Here is a 16,960-nt window from a genome sequence, read left to right as displayed (position 1 = left end):
ACACCCTGACACTGGGAAGCGAGTAACCTGGATGACAGATATAAATCACTCTGTCATGGGACCTGCATACCCTCCACTTTTAAGTCAACCAGTTGGCATTCTGAGGTCAAGGTCCTTTGCCCCACAAGCCCTACCTAGATAGCCATTGGCCTCTTGTTCTAACAGCCCTGCTTGTTCTCTTTAATGTAAATGTAGGTCCTCATTCACATTCATAGAAACCTTTTCACTATTTTAACCAATATTTACTTAATATTTTAAGTTCACAGTGGCAACACTTATTATTTCCTTTAACCTTACCGCAGTTCAGTGAGAATAAGTACTATGATGTCCTCCTGCTACAGATTAGGAAACTGACGCTCAGGGAGGTCATGCAACTTGCCCAAGAGGTGCAACTTTTCTAAGAGGCTGAGCCAGGGTTCAAACCTAGCTATATCTGAATCTAAAGTGTGTTCTCTTTACCTAACACCATGCTTTCTCATGAATATCTCTAATTATTTTCATTGCAAGGGTTAGGAAAGTATGAAGGTCCTTGGCCCCTTTGTAAAGGAGAGGAAGCTTATAGTAGAGAGGTTAGAGGACTGGCTGAAGGGCGTTCTCGGCAGTGATGTTGGAGCTGACATCAGAATCCAGGTCTCCTGACTCCCGGTCTAGAGGACACTTTCTCCCAGACCATATTGCCATTCCCATCAGACCATGTAATTTCTTTTTCTGATTGGGACACAGAGCCAGCAGCCAACAAAGATCACAATCTGTCTGCCTGAAGTCTCCCTCTGTTATGAGATGAGAGTTTTTAATTTTAAGGTATTTAAACAGGAAACAGGTTAAATAACCCTTGCATGTGTTGAATTGGCCTAAGCTTCCCTGGTGCAATTCCAGTTCCCTCTTATTTTCTGGACGACAGAAAAAGGAAGAGTGGCTTGAACAGCATCATGACCTGTTTAGCTCACGTGCAGCCTCACAATTAGTCTCTCAACCTTAACTTCTTCCAGTGACTAAACTTTTCCCCCTACAATCAATTACCAAGTCTTCTCAATTTCACATTCTAAGTGTTTCTCTGCCTCCACCCTAGTCTAGGCCTGAATCATCTGCCACCTGGACTTGTTATAACAGCTCCCTAAATCATGTCCCTGCCTACAGCCTTGGCCTCTCCAACCTATCCCTCCCACTGCAGCCAGAACAGCTTTTCATCCCTGGTTAACGGCTCTCCATCCCGTTCAAGTTCAAAATTCCTTTACCGTTTTAGCCTCTTTCTTTACTACAAAGTCCACGAGTCTTCCTGGACCATTTACAGCTCCTGAAGCACATCTTCTTTCCTTTCCTCTCTGTCTGCAATGTTCTCTATCTAACAACCCACCAGAACCCAATCTGGATAATTTCTTTTCAGGCTTAAAAACTCATCTTAGTTGTCACTTCCACTGGGGAAACTTTCCTAACCTCCCAGGACTCTGTTTGAACCCCCATCACTCATGTAAGGAGGAATTTTATCTTCAGGATGCTCACTGTTGCATCTCCAGTGCTTAGAAATTTACCTGGCCTATGGCAGGCCCCTAATATATATTACATATATAAATTATAAATATAGATTTTTTATATATATTTATATATATAAATATATACATAGACCTCTGAAATGTTTCCACTGCAGAATTTATTATACATAGTATAATTATCTCTTTCTTTTTTGTCTCTCAGGTATACTGGAAGCTCTTGAGAGTCATGAACCATGCTGTCTTGTTCCATATTGTATCTCCAGGACCTTATATGATACCTGGCACTACTAAGTGGTTAGTTTACTTTTGTTGAGTGAAGATTGGGTGCTGAGGAGAGGAAACCCCAGATGTGGGCTAGCATTGGGACATTCTACTAAGAAATATATTTACTCATTTACTTCCAAAACAAAAGCATGTCAGAGCTACTGAGAAAGGGGGGTAAGAGAACACACCAAAGTTTGCAATAGACAACCACCACAAACTAATGCAGGCATCCTCTGGGGGGACCCAATCTGTCATTATGAATAGGATTACAGAATTCCCTTTGGTATATAAGCTCAAATTCCTCTTCTCCCAAGTATCTCCTATTACTTCTTTTTCCACATAGGAGGGCAAAGCAGGTACAGTGTAGAATGAGAGCTATGCATGTATCATAGGAGTTTGGGGTTTCTGGAGAAGTCATAGGCCACACCCATGAAGTGGATGCAGGGGCATTGTAGAATGTAAAAGATTGCCAGGACTTTGGAAACCAAGGCTCCTCTGCCTCTGAGTAGAGCCTGCTCATTTCATCTTGCTGAGCCTGATGGTTGGCCATTAAAGTAGACTTCAAGACTGACTGTCTCAGTCTTTGGTGACTACAAGGAGGGGTCTCAGATTTTATCATGATACCTGGAGTGCTATACAGGGATCTGGCCTAGCTCCTGCTAGCCCCTCCATCTGGGGTCTTTACCCTATATTCTACATTTCCAAAAAAGTAATTGGACCACCGAGAGTGACGAGGTAACATTTCGTGGGTAGACTAATCATAAGTCATGTCTTGACCAGAAAGAATGTTTGCCTGCACAGAATATGTAGGCACTCCATAAATACTCACCATGGACTGAAGAAAGGTTAAAAAGGGCACTTCCATTTCTGGGGAGTGATGATTTACATATAGACTGAGTTAGTTTCATCATTCTCCTTTTTCCCTTCTCAACTATTATACTTTCTCTGAGAAAACTAAGTGTTAGGAAAGGAGAAATGGTCAATCCAAAAACAAAAGGATGAAAGAAGGCAGAACCAGTCACAATCAAGAACAAATATAAAAAGTAAATGGAACCCAGAACCCTGATTCTGTGACATACAAATTAGAAGTAACACTCAGTAAACTTAAGCTAGAATTACTAAACAATCCCTAGAAAATCAGGCAAGCTAGAAAGAAACTTCCAACTTCATCATGCAAAGCTTGGAAGTTTTCAGAGAAATTTGATTAATAAACTAAGAGGAACAGCAATTTGGCAAAGAACACACAAAGGCAGATAAAAAAAATGCACAAGGGATAAGAAGGGAAAGACAGGAGAAAGGGAAAGAAAGCAAAGCATAGAGAAGGCGAGAAAAGAAGAAATGGGAATCAAGAAGTAGGGATAGAAAGAGAGAGCAGGTAAGGATGAAGAGATAGATAGTAGGGGAGAGGGAAAAGGGAGAGAAGAAACAAGTAAAAGGAAAAATAATGAGAAGAGAGATGAGAAAGTAGACTGAGAGCACAAGAAGGTAGAAGAGAAAAAAACAACAAATGGATTTATATGGTCAGGGTTAGAAAGATGAGTCAAGATCATCAAGCCCTTCCTCAGCATCCATGGGGACAGTCATCCAGCCTATGTATTTAGATGGCAGAATATTCACTTCCTCACTAGAGAGGAGAAGGGAGCAAAAGATGAGAGCAACATAAGGCATGGGAAGACCATGAATCCATGGTGTCTAAGGATGATGGGGAGCAGAGCAGAGGTAGTAGTAGAGGATGTCAATATGAAGGGGAGGGTGAATAGGACAATCCAGAGATGGCACCAGCAGAACCAGTCACTTCTATCTCCACCCCCAAGTCTTAGCTCTTACCTGACCTGCCTCATATATCTTGACAGATCAATATACAGTCACCTGGACGAGGGCTGGCCCAGGGTTGGGTGGGGGACCTTCCAAGGATACAGGCTTCTTCAGTGTAAGGCACAGCAGCTGTTGTGCCACCGATGATGTAACTGTAGAAAGAGACCTCTAGGGTATAGCAATAGGAAGTGTGGTCCAGGAGTCCACCGAGGAAGCGACGGCCAGTTCCTGCTTTCACTGCATCCCGGTTAAAGGATGTGCTGGACTGTAAAAGATCAAGATGGAAGGAGAGAATCAGGATAGGGCATCTGCTGGCCATTGGATCCAATATTTCTGGGTCTCAGGTTCCTCATTTGAAAAGTGGGATATTAACCCCATATCACAGAATTATTATTAAAATGGATTAAACAAGAAAACATAATTCAATAAAAGCATTAGATACACAGTCACTGACATTCAACCAAGGTCCAGGGAGAGTTGATTTTAAATGGGGACAGATGGAGCAGGGAAAAGTAGATGGGGAAAAAGAAGCAACTATATGAAGATCATCAGAACTAAAATTTGTGCAGTGCTTTCAACTTTATGAGGCTGTTTCCCATGTAGTAATTCATTTTGACTTCAAAATAACCCCTTGAAAAGGTGTTATAATTTGGTCCCTCCATAGATGAAGAAACCATGGCTTTCAGAAATAGAATATCTTGCAGCTAGTAAATAAAATAGCACAGTTTCAAACCTGGATCTACCAGACTCCAGGTACCACAACTCTCCATCATTATGTTCCCCTTCTGTTAGGAACAGCGGAACTTAGGTCCAACATTACTGGAGGGCAGGGACCATGGTTGCTTCTTCACTAGGGTTTTGGCGACACCCATCACAGTGGATAGAAAGAGGAAAAAGCAAGCAGATCAATCTCAAGTCTTCTGTTCAAAATCATGTTCTGACACTTACTAATTGTGTAATGTTAGACAAGCTGCTTTATTTGTCTTAGCCTTGAATTCCTCATCTGCAAACTGGATATAACACCGTCTATTTTACAGGGTTGTGAGGATCACTTCAGGTTAGAGACTGTGGTTTTAATCAAAGAATGTTTGTCTTATTCAGTAGGAGATAAAAGAAGAAAAAGAGAGAGAAAGAAAACTGCAAAATAAGACAGATATACATAGAGAGAAATGGAAAGAAACATATATAGTATAAAGGAAAGGATCAGAAACTCATAGAATGTCACATCTGAAAAGACCTTTAAAATCTGTGTAGTGAAATCTACTCTCCAATTTTATAGATGGGCACCGAGGGTCAGAGAAGAGGAGAGACAAAGATTGGATTAGGAATGGATGACCTTCACTGCAGGCCTGAGCTCTTAAGGAAGTGGCAATGCAGGAACATCCTCAGACAAGCCCAGAAAATACGCCCCCTGACTGTGCCCCTTTTGTAGGCCCTGGAACCACTGGATGAGAATCTCTGGGGTCTATGACCCACCCTTCTGAAACCTGGACCCAGGGGCCACAGTCTCTCTGAAATTGGAGGGGTTTCAAAAGGCCACTATGTTCTACAGAAATTCCTAAAGAAACAAACATGGCTGTTTTTATCTCAATGAAGCTGCAAAATGAGGAGCCACTGACTTAAATTCCAGTACCAAATGCTGGGTGGCCTTGCACAAGACACTCAACTTCTCTGGTGCCTTTAAATATGATGAGGAGACTGGACTAAATGATCTCTCTTCTGGTCTGGCATTCAAAGATTCTGGGATTTGAAGTGCATCTTACCATGTGGAGAAATTCCTTATCTCCACTATTATCCAGGCCTGAAGCAATGGGCAGAAGAGTTTTCAGCTCATCAACTTCAAAGATTGCTCCAAACTTTGTGAGCTGCTCTCCTTCTGGCCACTTGGAAATGACAGGCCCCAGAGATTTAGTATCAAAACAAAGGAAAATGTGCAACTATCCTCTCCCATGTCCCTGCACCACATGCTGATTCCCTTCCTTATCTTCTCTCCCCATCCATTTGCAATATTGCCTTTGCTACACATTATTCTAACTCCTATCCCATAGTCTCTCCAGTCCTCCTTGGCCTGTGGGGTGGGCAGTAACAGCAACAGACTGTATACAGTTTGTTGAACTCTTTACTGCTTGCAAAGTACTTTCATATCTATTATTGCATGTGTCCTCCCAGGAAGCTATGATGTGACAGGGCAAAAAATTATCACCTGCAAATTACTGACAAAGAAATTGCAGGCAAGTAAAGGTCATGGAGGAAGAGAATAGTGGGTGCAGGATCCCTTTTAGCCGACATGCTAAGCTCATACCTAAAGAACTGACAGCAGACCCTGGGGCAGAGTTTGGCATGTGGTGAGTGCTCAATGAGTTCCTTTCCATTGTTAATGCTGGAGTCAGATCAACTAGTTATGAGCTGCTAGAGGGCATGGCTGTGGCTTTGTACCTCCATCTTTAACACCCACGCAAGACCTGGTATAGAGTACATGTTCTGTAAACGTTAAAGGAAACTCAACAGGGAGTGGGAGAAGGAGAGGGAGGGGGGAGGGGGAGGGAGGACAGAGGGAGAGGGGTGGTTTGGATGGGGAGCCGGGACTGGCGAGAACTCCTGACTTACGTAGGAGAAGTCCTCAGCATTCTGGCAGAGGAGCTTGGGGAAAATGGCCTGCCTCTGGAACCGTTCCTCATCTTCAAAGATGTTGCCATACATGAAGCCATTCATCATGGTGGAGTGGGCGTGGATGTCGATGTAAAACTCCAGGCTTGTTTTCTGTTAAGAGAAAGGATAACAAAGGAAGAGTCCCCCACTGCAGAGCTTGCCTTAGGGTCAGAGACTAGACACACACATACACACAGACACGCAGGCAGGCATGCATGCACGCACACATTTCCAGAAGTGGGTCCTTTCGAGCTGGCCCTTTCAGCATATTTAGCACTCATTTGCAATGTGATTGGAGGGATTGAGACTGGTGAAGATCAATATATCTTCACTTTAACACTATCTTCCCCTCGTATCTAAAAGCACTACCATCAGCATCCCTCTTTAGAGTTGGGTTAAATCATGATGTTACTTACCCAGAATAGTTAACACATTCATGACTAAAGACATTAGCAGAACTCGTCTTTCCAATTAATGAGAAATCCTTTCCAGGTACCATAATTATATTTTATATTGGAGCTGCCTGTGGTTTTGCCCCAATCTGCCCTTTCTTGCTGAGGAGCCAGGGGTAAATCATGTCCCCACTTTAAACCTTAGCTTCCTTATCTGAAAATGGGTATAATACCAATGTCAGAGAGTATAGATGGAATAGAATGTAACTAATAATTACTATCACATACTGTATATCTAATGCATCTAATGCCAGGCAACATTCTTGGAGTTTAACATCTTATTGAACTTTATTTTTCAACCTCATTCCATAATGTCTCTACCTACTCCCCCATAGTAAATAATAGTACCTGGGGGGAAAAAAACCTTTGTAATCTGTAAAGATAGCATTAACTAGTTCTTTTATGCTCTCTAATTATACACCATTAAGATACTTCCTAGTCTGATATGGCATTATTTGTTAGCCTTCCATCTATGAACTCTCTGAAGGTAGGAGTATTGCCTGTGAAGAGCCCAGTGACTGCATGTAAAAGATGCTTAGTGACTACTTGCAGAATGATGAAACAGATGATCCTGAGAAGTCACTCCAAACACTGTAATAGAACTGGGGAGACTTTCAGGCCATTAGTTTTCCCATGCCCCTCAAATTCTATTTTTCCTATATATCAGCATAATTTTTAATCTATGAATCCTTTCTGAGAGTGACTGAAGTTCCAAATATAGAAGGGATTTGTCCAAGCTCATGGCTTAACTAGGACTAGAATCGAGGTCTCCTTATCCCCAGCATAATTAACTTAACCTCATCAGTGGACAAACACTAGAAGCAGCCAAGGCAACTCCTGGTCACCTTTCTATCCCCTCTCTAGCACAGTCCTGGGGAAGAAGAAAAGTCCAAGCTTAGAAGGATTCTGCCTCCTTGGAACACTTTCAAAGCGAAAACCCAATGAAAACCATGCTACTTCTAGAACGTGGGCCCAATGACTGTCATTTCATTTGCCTCAGAGTTGGAGTGAAAAATTGTGTCTTTCCAAGTTCCCAGTTCTCTGAGTAGCATAAGCTGTCTTTTGAGAGATACAAGATGCACTGCTCTGTGTGATATTAAACTCATCATTTTCAGCTTTGGAGGTGGAATACACAATGATTCAACAGGAGCCCTATAAAAGTCATCTTTGCAATTTTATTTTCTTCAATTGTCTGTCTTTTCCTCTGAGATTTTGATGAGCTGCAAGTGGAAAGGAGGAGGTAGAGCGATGATTTAAGAAATGTGTAAGGAAAAACTGTAATTTATATCTCTGCTGTTCAGAGTTAGAGGGGGCCTTGGAAACCAGCTCCTCTGACCTTTTATTGGGGTTAGCTCTGGGTGAGAAGTTCCTTGCTTAAGGTTGGTTAGCAAGTTAGTGAAAGAGCCAGAATTAGACCCTGGCTCTTCTATTAACCATTTTGGTGTGCTTTCCACTGCCCCATTGTGAAACCTGGCAGCTAATGTGATTTCATTTTTAATAACCGCTAGGTGAATTAGAATGATTGATCTTAATGGTTCAAAAGTCAAATGGTAGAGAAGAATTTACAGTGGTAAGTCTCCCTACCCTTCTCCACCCCTCCCCCCATCCTCCAGTCACCTGGTTTTGCTCACAGAGGCAACTAATATCACTAGGTTCTCAAGTATCTTGTCAGAGATAGTTCATGCACATGAAAATAAATATTCCTTCCCAGCTCCTCCTACACTTTCACAAATGGTGGCACAATAAACACACCGTTCAGATCTGTTTTTTTCTCTTAATGTATTTTGAAGGTGATTCTCAACACAAACAAAGCTATTTCTTTCTTTTAAACAGCTATATATAAACTATTTAACCAGTACCTTATTGACAGACATTTCTTCCAATCTTTTCTTATTATAAACAATATCTTAGTGATTGACTTTGTAGATACATCATTTCACACATATACAATTATATGTAGGATCAATTCCTAGAAGTGGAATTTCTGGTCTCTGTGCTCATTTGCAATTTTGATACATATTGACAGACTGACCTCTTTTCAAGGATTCATTTACACTCCTAGCAATGTATTATAGTGCCTCTTTCTCAATTACCTTGATAGCATGGGTATAATAGCACTTTATTTGATATATCCCAATTCGATGGCAAAATGTAGCTAAGGTTAGTTTTAATCTGATTTTGTCTTCTTATAATCATCTTTTATTATATGGTTGAGTATCTTTTCATATGTTTAATAAGTATTTGCATTTTCTTTTCTATGGATTGTCTGTTCATATTCTTTGCCCATTTTTTATTGGATAAAATTGGGTTGTTGGGCTTTATTTTTCATTAACTTACAAAGGCTAATTAGAGAAATTAGCCTTATAAATAATGTAAAATTATTTTTGCCCAGTTTGTCTTTTGTATTTTGACTATACTTCAATTGGTACTTTTGCCATGCAGAAATTTTTAAATGTTTACTTTTACACGGTCAGATTTATCAATCTTTCTTTTGGGACTTCTGGGTCTAATTCTTTATTGTTTCTCCTATTATTATAGTTTCATTTTTTTACACTGAAATATTTTGTTTCAATTTTAGCTTACCTGGATCTAGGGCAAGGGTTCTTAGCAAGGTGTCCATGAGCTTGTGTTGAAATTCAAAAAAACATTATTCTTGTGGGGATGTGTTGGCATGGGTGTGATATATTTATTAAATAATACGCAGTATAGTGTGGACTTAGTAAAGGGTCCATGGTTTTCACCTGACTGGCAAAGGGGTCTGTGAATAAAAAAGGTGAAGAACCCCTAATCTAGGGTGTGTGATAAGGATTAAACTTCATTTTTTTTTTCTTTTTAGAAAACAAGCAATTGTCCCGGAACCATTTATTGTATTGTCCATCTTCTTCCCATTGACTTGAAAAGGCGTCTTTACCGGAGAAATTTTTTGTATGGGCTTGGATTTATTTTTGGACTTCCTCTTCTATTCCAATTATTTGTCTAGTCCTATGTCAGTACCACATAATTTTATTTAGTTTTGGTTTATAATATATTAATATTTTAATATTTGGAGGACTAGTGCCACCTCACTTTTCTTGTTTTTCAATATATTCCTGGATTTTTGCGTATTTTCCTGTAGGATCTTTATAATTAACTTGTTTAGTTTTCTCCACCTCAAAAATCCCACCAATATTCTCAATATTTGTAATACAATCATATTAAATTGACAGATTAACCTAGGAAGAATTGAAGTTGAGCCTTCCCATCCAAGAATAAGTTTTACTTTTTCATTTATTCAATTTTTCATACATATATATATATGTGTGTGTGTCTTGTTTACTTCTGGGCAGTTTTAATTGGTGTTGTAAATGTGATCCTTTCTTCCATTATATCACCTAATTGATGGTTATTTGTAAATATAGAGGATTTTGGCTAAAAATTTAGAAAATTGTGTAGTCTAAAATATAAACCACAGTGTAAACACAAATGTTATCTTGTTTGAAAGCTATTGTCTCAATATCTGTATATCAGTTTCAGTAAATATAGTATGAATATGTAAAAAGAAAGAAAAAAGGATTTTGGTTTTCACATACTAAGTTTGTACAGGGGAGGGGATGTAGCTCAGTGGTTGAACACCTGCCTCCCCTGTATGAGGTCCCAGGTTCAATTCCCTATATCTCCTAAAAAATACATATGTGTATATATGTTTGTATACAGACACTGCACTTAATCTATTATTGTTCTATTATTGTTAAAATTTCTCAAACATGTCAATGCATGTTTGAAGAACAGCAAGGAGATAAGGATGCCCAGGAAGAGGAGTAAATAAAGGGGAGAGAATATTTAGTTATGGAGGGAAATGGACTTTGGCCCAGTGGTTAGGGCGTCCGTCTACCATATGGGAGGTCCGCGGTTCAAACCCCGGGCCTCCTTGACCCGTGTGGAGCTGGCCCATGTGCAGCGCTGATGCGCGCAAGGAGTGCCTTGCCACGCAAGGGTGTCCCCCGCGTGGGGGAGCCCCACGTGCAAGGAGTGCGCCCCATAAGGAGAGCCGCCCAGCATGAAAAGAAAGAGCAGCCTGCCCAGGAATGGCGCCGCCCACACTTCCCGTGCCGCTGACGACAACAGAAGCGGACAAAGAAACAAGACACAGCAAATAGACACCAAGAACAGACAACCAGGGGAGGGAGGGGAATTAAATAAATAAATAAATCTTTAAAAAAAAAAAAAATTTAGTTATGGAATCTTATCACCTATAAATAATAATTTTATCTCCTCTTTTCCAGTTTTTATACTTCTAATTTCTTTCTCACATCTAATTGCTTTGCCTAATGCTTGCAAAACAATTTTAAGGGATTAGTTAATTTTTAAATTCCCTTTCTACCCTGAGATTTTAAGGATGGAAATAGAGTAGAACAAGTTCTGGGAGATTGACCTGAATGGGATCTGAGAACTTATTTCTTTTTCATCTTCAATACACCTATTCGGCTCTTTTCTAGGAATGCCAGAGATACACAAACACTAATTCCAATGATATATTGATTATGCTTTGTACCTAAACTAGCTTTAGGTCTTGTTTTGGCCCTGTTAGCAGGAAGCATGAGAAGCCCTGGTTCTAATGCTAAACAGTAATCACGGAGAAGTAGCATCCTTTCTCTTGACCTCATTTTCCTCATCTGTAAAAGTGGAAGAGATAGAGGTGTTAGGACTTTCTCAAACTTTTCTTGATTTCTTCTCATCCTGCTAAAATAAATCCCTCATTCTGCTCCACACAGTTCCATGCTTGGGTATTAATATTAGTATTTGTAATTGTATGCCTAAGCTGGCTGGTAAATATGTGTGTCTGCCTATGAGCTCCTTGAAGTTAAGGACCATATCTGTTTCAAGTCCCCATCATCTCTTATTCAGTCTACTACAATAGCTTCTCAACTTGTTTCTTAGCTGCTTCAGAGTGTTCTTTTTAAATGCAAACAGACCTATGCCAATTCCCCACTTTAAACTGTTCCATGGTTCTCGAGTGTTCACAGGATAGAGTCCAAGCCGCTTTAAATGTTTTAAAAGGCTCTGAGCGATCTGGTCCCTGCTCCCTGTCTAGTCTTAGTTCTTGTCACTTATGATCTGATACTCTACACCACAGCCACATGGAGCTCCAGTCACATGGAGTTACCTCTAACCAATAAGCTTGTGACTTTTGTTTCCACATTTATATCCTATATCTCTTCTGCCTGTAATGCCCTTTCTTTAGTTCTTTACTTGGCTAACTCAGACCCAAACTTAAAATTTAAGGCAGAAACTAAATAGATGCTCACCAATCCCATTTCCTATCCCTGGGCCATGGAAGGTATTTTCCAGCCTCCTTTGCATTCAGTTTGGATCGTGTGGGGTGTGGGCAGTGTGATGACTGTCACTTCTAGGCCTGGTCTGCACAAACACCCACATTCTCTGTTTAACTTCTGCATGGGAGCTTCTTATACCATATTAAAATGATAGTCTAAGAAGGAAGAAGCCTATATCCCTGAGTCAACACTTAGAGTAAAATGGACAGGAGAGTTGCCCAACCTGCATCAGACTGTGATGTGAGAGAGAAGTAAATCTTTACTGTATTAAGCCACTGAGATTTGGAGATTGCCTATTATAGCTACTAATGCTATTCATCCCGATTCGTACAAAATCCCAATTCAGAAAGCCTTCTTTTATTGCTCAGCCTGAGTTAAGAGCCTCCTCTGTGCTCTCACAGTTCAGGGTACATGTCTCCCCCATGGCACTTACAACCTGGCATAATAATTCTTTGTTTATTTCCATATCCTTTTAGAATGTGAGCTCCTTGAGAGTAGAGACCATATATTGTTGTTGTTTGTGTTTCAATCCATAGGACAAGAACAAGGCCAACATATAGCAGGCTATCATTAAAGATTTGATGAGAGAATGAACGAAAAAGATGGACTAATGGAAGAATGGATGAATTAAATGAATGAATATGATGCATATCTTGAGTTTTTCCAGCAGTCAAATGCAATATTTTTTTGTGGGCAAGCCAGGTCAGTGCAAAGGCTATATCATTAATGCAGGGCCCTTAATTGCAACTTGGGAATGAGAATAGCAGGAGGAAAAAGCATCTCTGTTCTTTCCTTACAAACTTAAGAACCTTAATTAAAACTGAGTGATGAAGGGCTATCCCCTTGCCAGCAACCAACAGCTCATCCTGAAATCAGGGACCTAAAGAGTAAATTAAAATCAGTGCCAATAAAATTAAAACTACCTTGGGGCATATTTGCAACATAATTTAATGTGGAGTTTGCTTCCTTCTAGACACCAGGGAGGAAATGGGCAATCTATCTACAATCTGAGTTGCTTCCCTGCTTTATCACACTTGGCACAGGCAAAACCTGATCTTGGTGCTGTGACGTGGTGTTGAAACCTTCACGTTTGGGTAGCATTTTAGGGTTACTGAATATTCAACCCAGTGAGGCAGGAAGGGCAGAGGTGTTTATCTCAGGTTTTGAGATAAGGAAAAAAACTGAAGCTTAGGTAGGAATGAAGAAGAGTTGAGAAGGGTGAACTTTATTAATAACCCCTGTTTAACAGAGTGGGAAACTGAAACCCAGAGAGCTCAAATAACTTGCCCTGGGATACAGCCACAAGCAGCAGAGCTGGGACTCAAACATAGGCCCCTGGTTACAAAGCCCATGCCCTGCATCCTGCTGTGATCTCAGTGATGTGGCAGGTTAGCAAGGAAATTACCCTGATCCCAGTAAGGCAAGTCCCATGCATGTCCCTTCACCTTTGAACTGAGGGACATTGAGGTGTGGAGACGGACCCTATCAAGGCTTAGCCTCTCAAAAAGGCATTGATGGTGGGTATGTATGGGAGGAGTAAAGAGTTTCCAGACAAAATAAAGGCTGTTTACATTTATTGAGAACAGCCAATGTATCAGGCAAATGTATAACCTTATAAATATACTATGAGTTAGTATTGTTATTATCATTACATGAGAAAACCAAGGTAATAAGAAGTTGTATAGCTTGCAAGTGATAGAGTTGAGATTCAAACCAAAGTCTTTCTAACCTAAGCTAATCTCTTTTCTTTAAGCTGTTCAGAAAGGCCTCAACCCCTGCATCTGTGTACTCTCTGGGCTCAGCAGAATAAACTTCAGGGCAAAGAAAATGGTGAGAATAATGCTTAGGGTTGGGGAAGATGCATCAGTGGATGTGTTCATAATAGATACTCCCAGGGCAAAGGAAAAACACCTGACCTCTGCTTCCTGCTCCCCATATTAGTGATTGGTCATCCCAATGATGACTGTAATAACGGTGAAGATAATAGAAAAGGGTAGTTGTGGGGGTAGCATGGTTTTGGGGTCTGGTTAACTTGATTTCAACTGTTGGCTTAGCCATGGGTGAGCTTTATGACTTGTACAAGTCACTTTTCCTCATCTGAAAATTGGACCATAAGGTTAAAGAAAGTGACTGCCCTGTGCCTAGCCAAATGTCTGGCAGCTGGGAAAACCGAGTATCTACATACAAAAGAATGAAGTTGAACCCCTACCATGCACCATATACAAACATTAACTTGAAATGGCTCAACAACCTAAATAAGAGCTAAAACCATAAACCTCTTAGAAGAAAACTGTCTCGATTTTTGCTCATGGGCTTATATGACTTTCGATCCTGGCTTTTTGATCATCTTCCATCCTGACTATGAGATCTATGTTTTCTTTCTGATCTATCATGGCTTCTGCTTCTTTGGCAATCTTTACTTCTGCTTTGCTTTCTTTCTTTACTTCATGATCTTTGTGGTTCTGAGACCAGCTGCATCTTCAGTCAGTAGCTCAGCTTGGGTGCCTACTTCGTGAATGGCTTCTCTTTCTTCTTTCTCTATCATGAGCTTTCTTTTTCTTTTTCTTCCTCTTCTCTTCATCTTTTCCTTTCTCCTTCCATTTCTCTCTCCTGCTCTTTTTCTTTCTCGGTTCTCCTTTTCTTAATAGTCATTATAATCAGGCTCTTCAGTTCTTTTTCTTAACTATTCTTTTAATTCATCTATAGTAGCTTTAATTTTGGCATCTCCCATGTGTTGTTTTCCCATCAAATGGACATCTACTCGGGGCTGTGTATTTCCTACAAAAAGCCTCCACATACTTCAAAACTTCCATTTGTTTTTCTTGGGCAGAAAAACTTTCAATGGTTGAGATTGGTATCATTGGATTTTTAGCACATGAAAAGATGCTCAACATCATTAGTCATTAGAGAAATTCAAATCAAAACCACAATGAGATACCACTTCACACCTACTGAGATGGCTATTATTTAAAAAATAGAATATAGCAAATATAGGCAAGGATGTAGAGAAATTGGAAACTTCTTGTATTCCTGGTAGGAATGTAAAATGGTATACTGTGGAAAATTGTTTGTAATTCCTCAAGAGGTTAAACATAGAATTATTATATTACCTGCAGTTATACTCCTCAGTATATACCCATAAGAAATGGAAGCAAATGTATACCACTGTACACAATGGCCAAAAGATGGAAACAACACAAGTGTCCATCAACAGAAAATGATACACAAAATCTGATATATCCATACAATGGAATGTTATTCAGCCATAAAAAGGAATGAAGTTCTGATACACACTACAACTTAGATGAATCTTGAAAACAACAATGTTGAGTGAAATAAGCCAGATACAAAAGAATAAATGTTGTATGATTCTACTTATATGAAATATCTACCCAGAAAGTAGATTAGAGGGTACCAGGGGTGGAGGGAGGAGAATGGGAAATCAATAACTACAGAGTTTCTGTTTTGGGTAATGAAAAAGTAGTGAAAAGTAATGGACGGAGGTGATGACAGCACAACATTGTAAATGCAATTCATGCCACTGAACTGTACACTTAAAAATGGTTAAAAAGGCAAATTTAAAGAAATGCCTGGCAGCTTATACATTCTCAATATTCTCTTCAATCACACAGTGATACTCTGTGCAGGTGCTGTGCTTAGATACAGACCTCATGGAGTGCAGAACCCTGCAGGAAAGATGGACATTTTACAAGTAGTTCTATATGCAAGGAGGAATATGAAGAAGAGATGCAGGTGTTATGGGAGCATCAAGTTGAGAGGGACTTAGGGATTCCACTTACATAAATGCCTTCCTTGCCCAATAGGAAATCTACAGATGATAACCATTATTTTGCACATTTGTATAGAACTTTATAAGCCATTCTCACACCAATTTAGCTCATTTGATTCTCTCAACCATCCACTGAAGCAGATAGGATCAAGATCTTAGTTTCTCAGAGAAGCTCAGAGACTGGCTTATTGAGATTTTACAAGTTAGAAACTCAGCTGCAATTCTAACTTACTTCTGGTCATCTACAAAGCCTCTGCTGGATCCTCACTTTTAGAAGTCATCCATGTGTACTCTCCTGCACTGAGAGTGGACATAGATATAAATTGAAAAGCCAGACCTTCCTTCAGAAAGTCTTAGTGGGTAGGATATACAAAGTAAACAAAGAGATCTCAACTCCTAAGGAGAGTCCCAAGATATGTCTTAAGCTTATGAGAGCTGAAGGTCATTTAATTTTTTTATTAGAGGAGTTGTAGAACCCACATACCTCTCCCCACATTATTAACACTTTGCATTAGCAGGTACATTTGTTATAATTGATGAACAGATATTGCTATAATTGTGCTAATATATATAATCCATGGTTTATATTAGGGTTCACTATTTGTGTTATACAGTTCTATGTTATTTTTTAATTTTTTATTCTAGGAACATGTATACAACCTAAAATTTCCTCTTTAACCACATTCAAATATATAATTAAGTGCTGCTAATTACATTCACAAAGTTGTGCTAACATCACCACCATCTATTACCAAGACTTTTTCATCATCCCCAATAGAGACTCTATACTATTTAAGAATTAACACCCCATTCCCTGGTAACCTATATTCTAGTTTATGACTCTATGTATTTTTATTCTAATTATTTCATATCAGTGAGATCACACAATATTTGTCCTTTTGTATCTGGTTTATTTCACTCAACATGATATCTTTGAGGTTCAAGGTTGTTGCATGTATCAGAACTTGATGCATTTTTATGGCTGAATAATATTTCATTGTGTGTATATATACCACATACAGTACTGAGGACATGAAATGCCCAAATCAAGGCATCAGCAGAGATGCTTTCTCACCAAAGTCAGCTGCCACGTGGTGAAGCAAGATGGCTGCTGACTTCTGCTGAGGCCTCTGCCTTCTCCTCCAGAATCTACTGTCTTTCAGAGCTCAGCTGTGGGCAACCAGACAT

At 39.8% G+C, this 16,960-nt stretch overlaps 1 protein-coding gene across 1 annotated transcript in view; it reads right to left on the bottom strand.

The window, feature by feature from the left end:
• The window catches only part of AGBL4 (AGBL carboxypeptidase 4), a 1,887,457-nt gene that overhangs the window by 55,008 nt on the left and 1,815,489 nt on the right, over positions 1-16,960 (bottom strand). Inside the window, exons 10-11 of the mRNA XM_058303613.2 lie at positions 6,177-6,329; positions 3,672-3,834 (exon numbers count right to left, since the gene is read on the bottom strand). Of these exons, the coding sequence (XP_058159596.1) occupies positions 3,672-3,834; positions 6,177-6,329 (316 nt within the window). The remainder of the gene's footprint in view (positions 1-3,671; positions 3,835-6,176; positions 6,330-16,960) is intronic.

This window comes from Dasypus novemcinctus, chromosome 9 (assembly GCF_030445035.2).
Source record: "Dasypus novemcinctus isolate mDasNov1 chromosome 9, mDasNov1.1.hap2, whole genome shotgun sequence".
Lineage (NCBI taxonomy): Eukaryota > Metazoa > Chordata > Mammalia > Cingulata > Dasypodidae > Dasypus > Dasypus novemcinctus.
The sequence above is the reverse complement of the archived record's forward strand: the minus strand, read 5'-3'. Positions and strand labels throughout refer to the sequence as shown.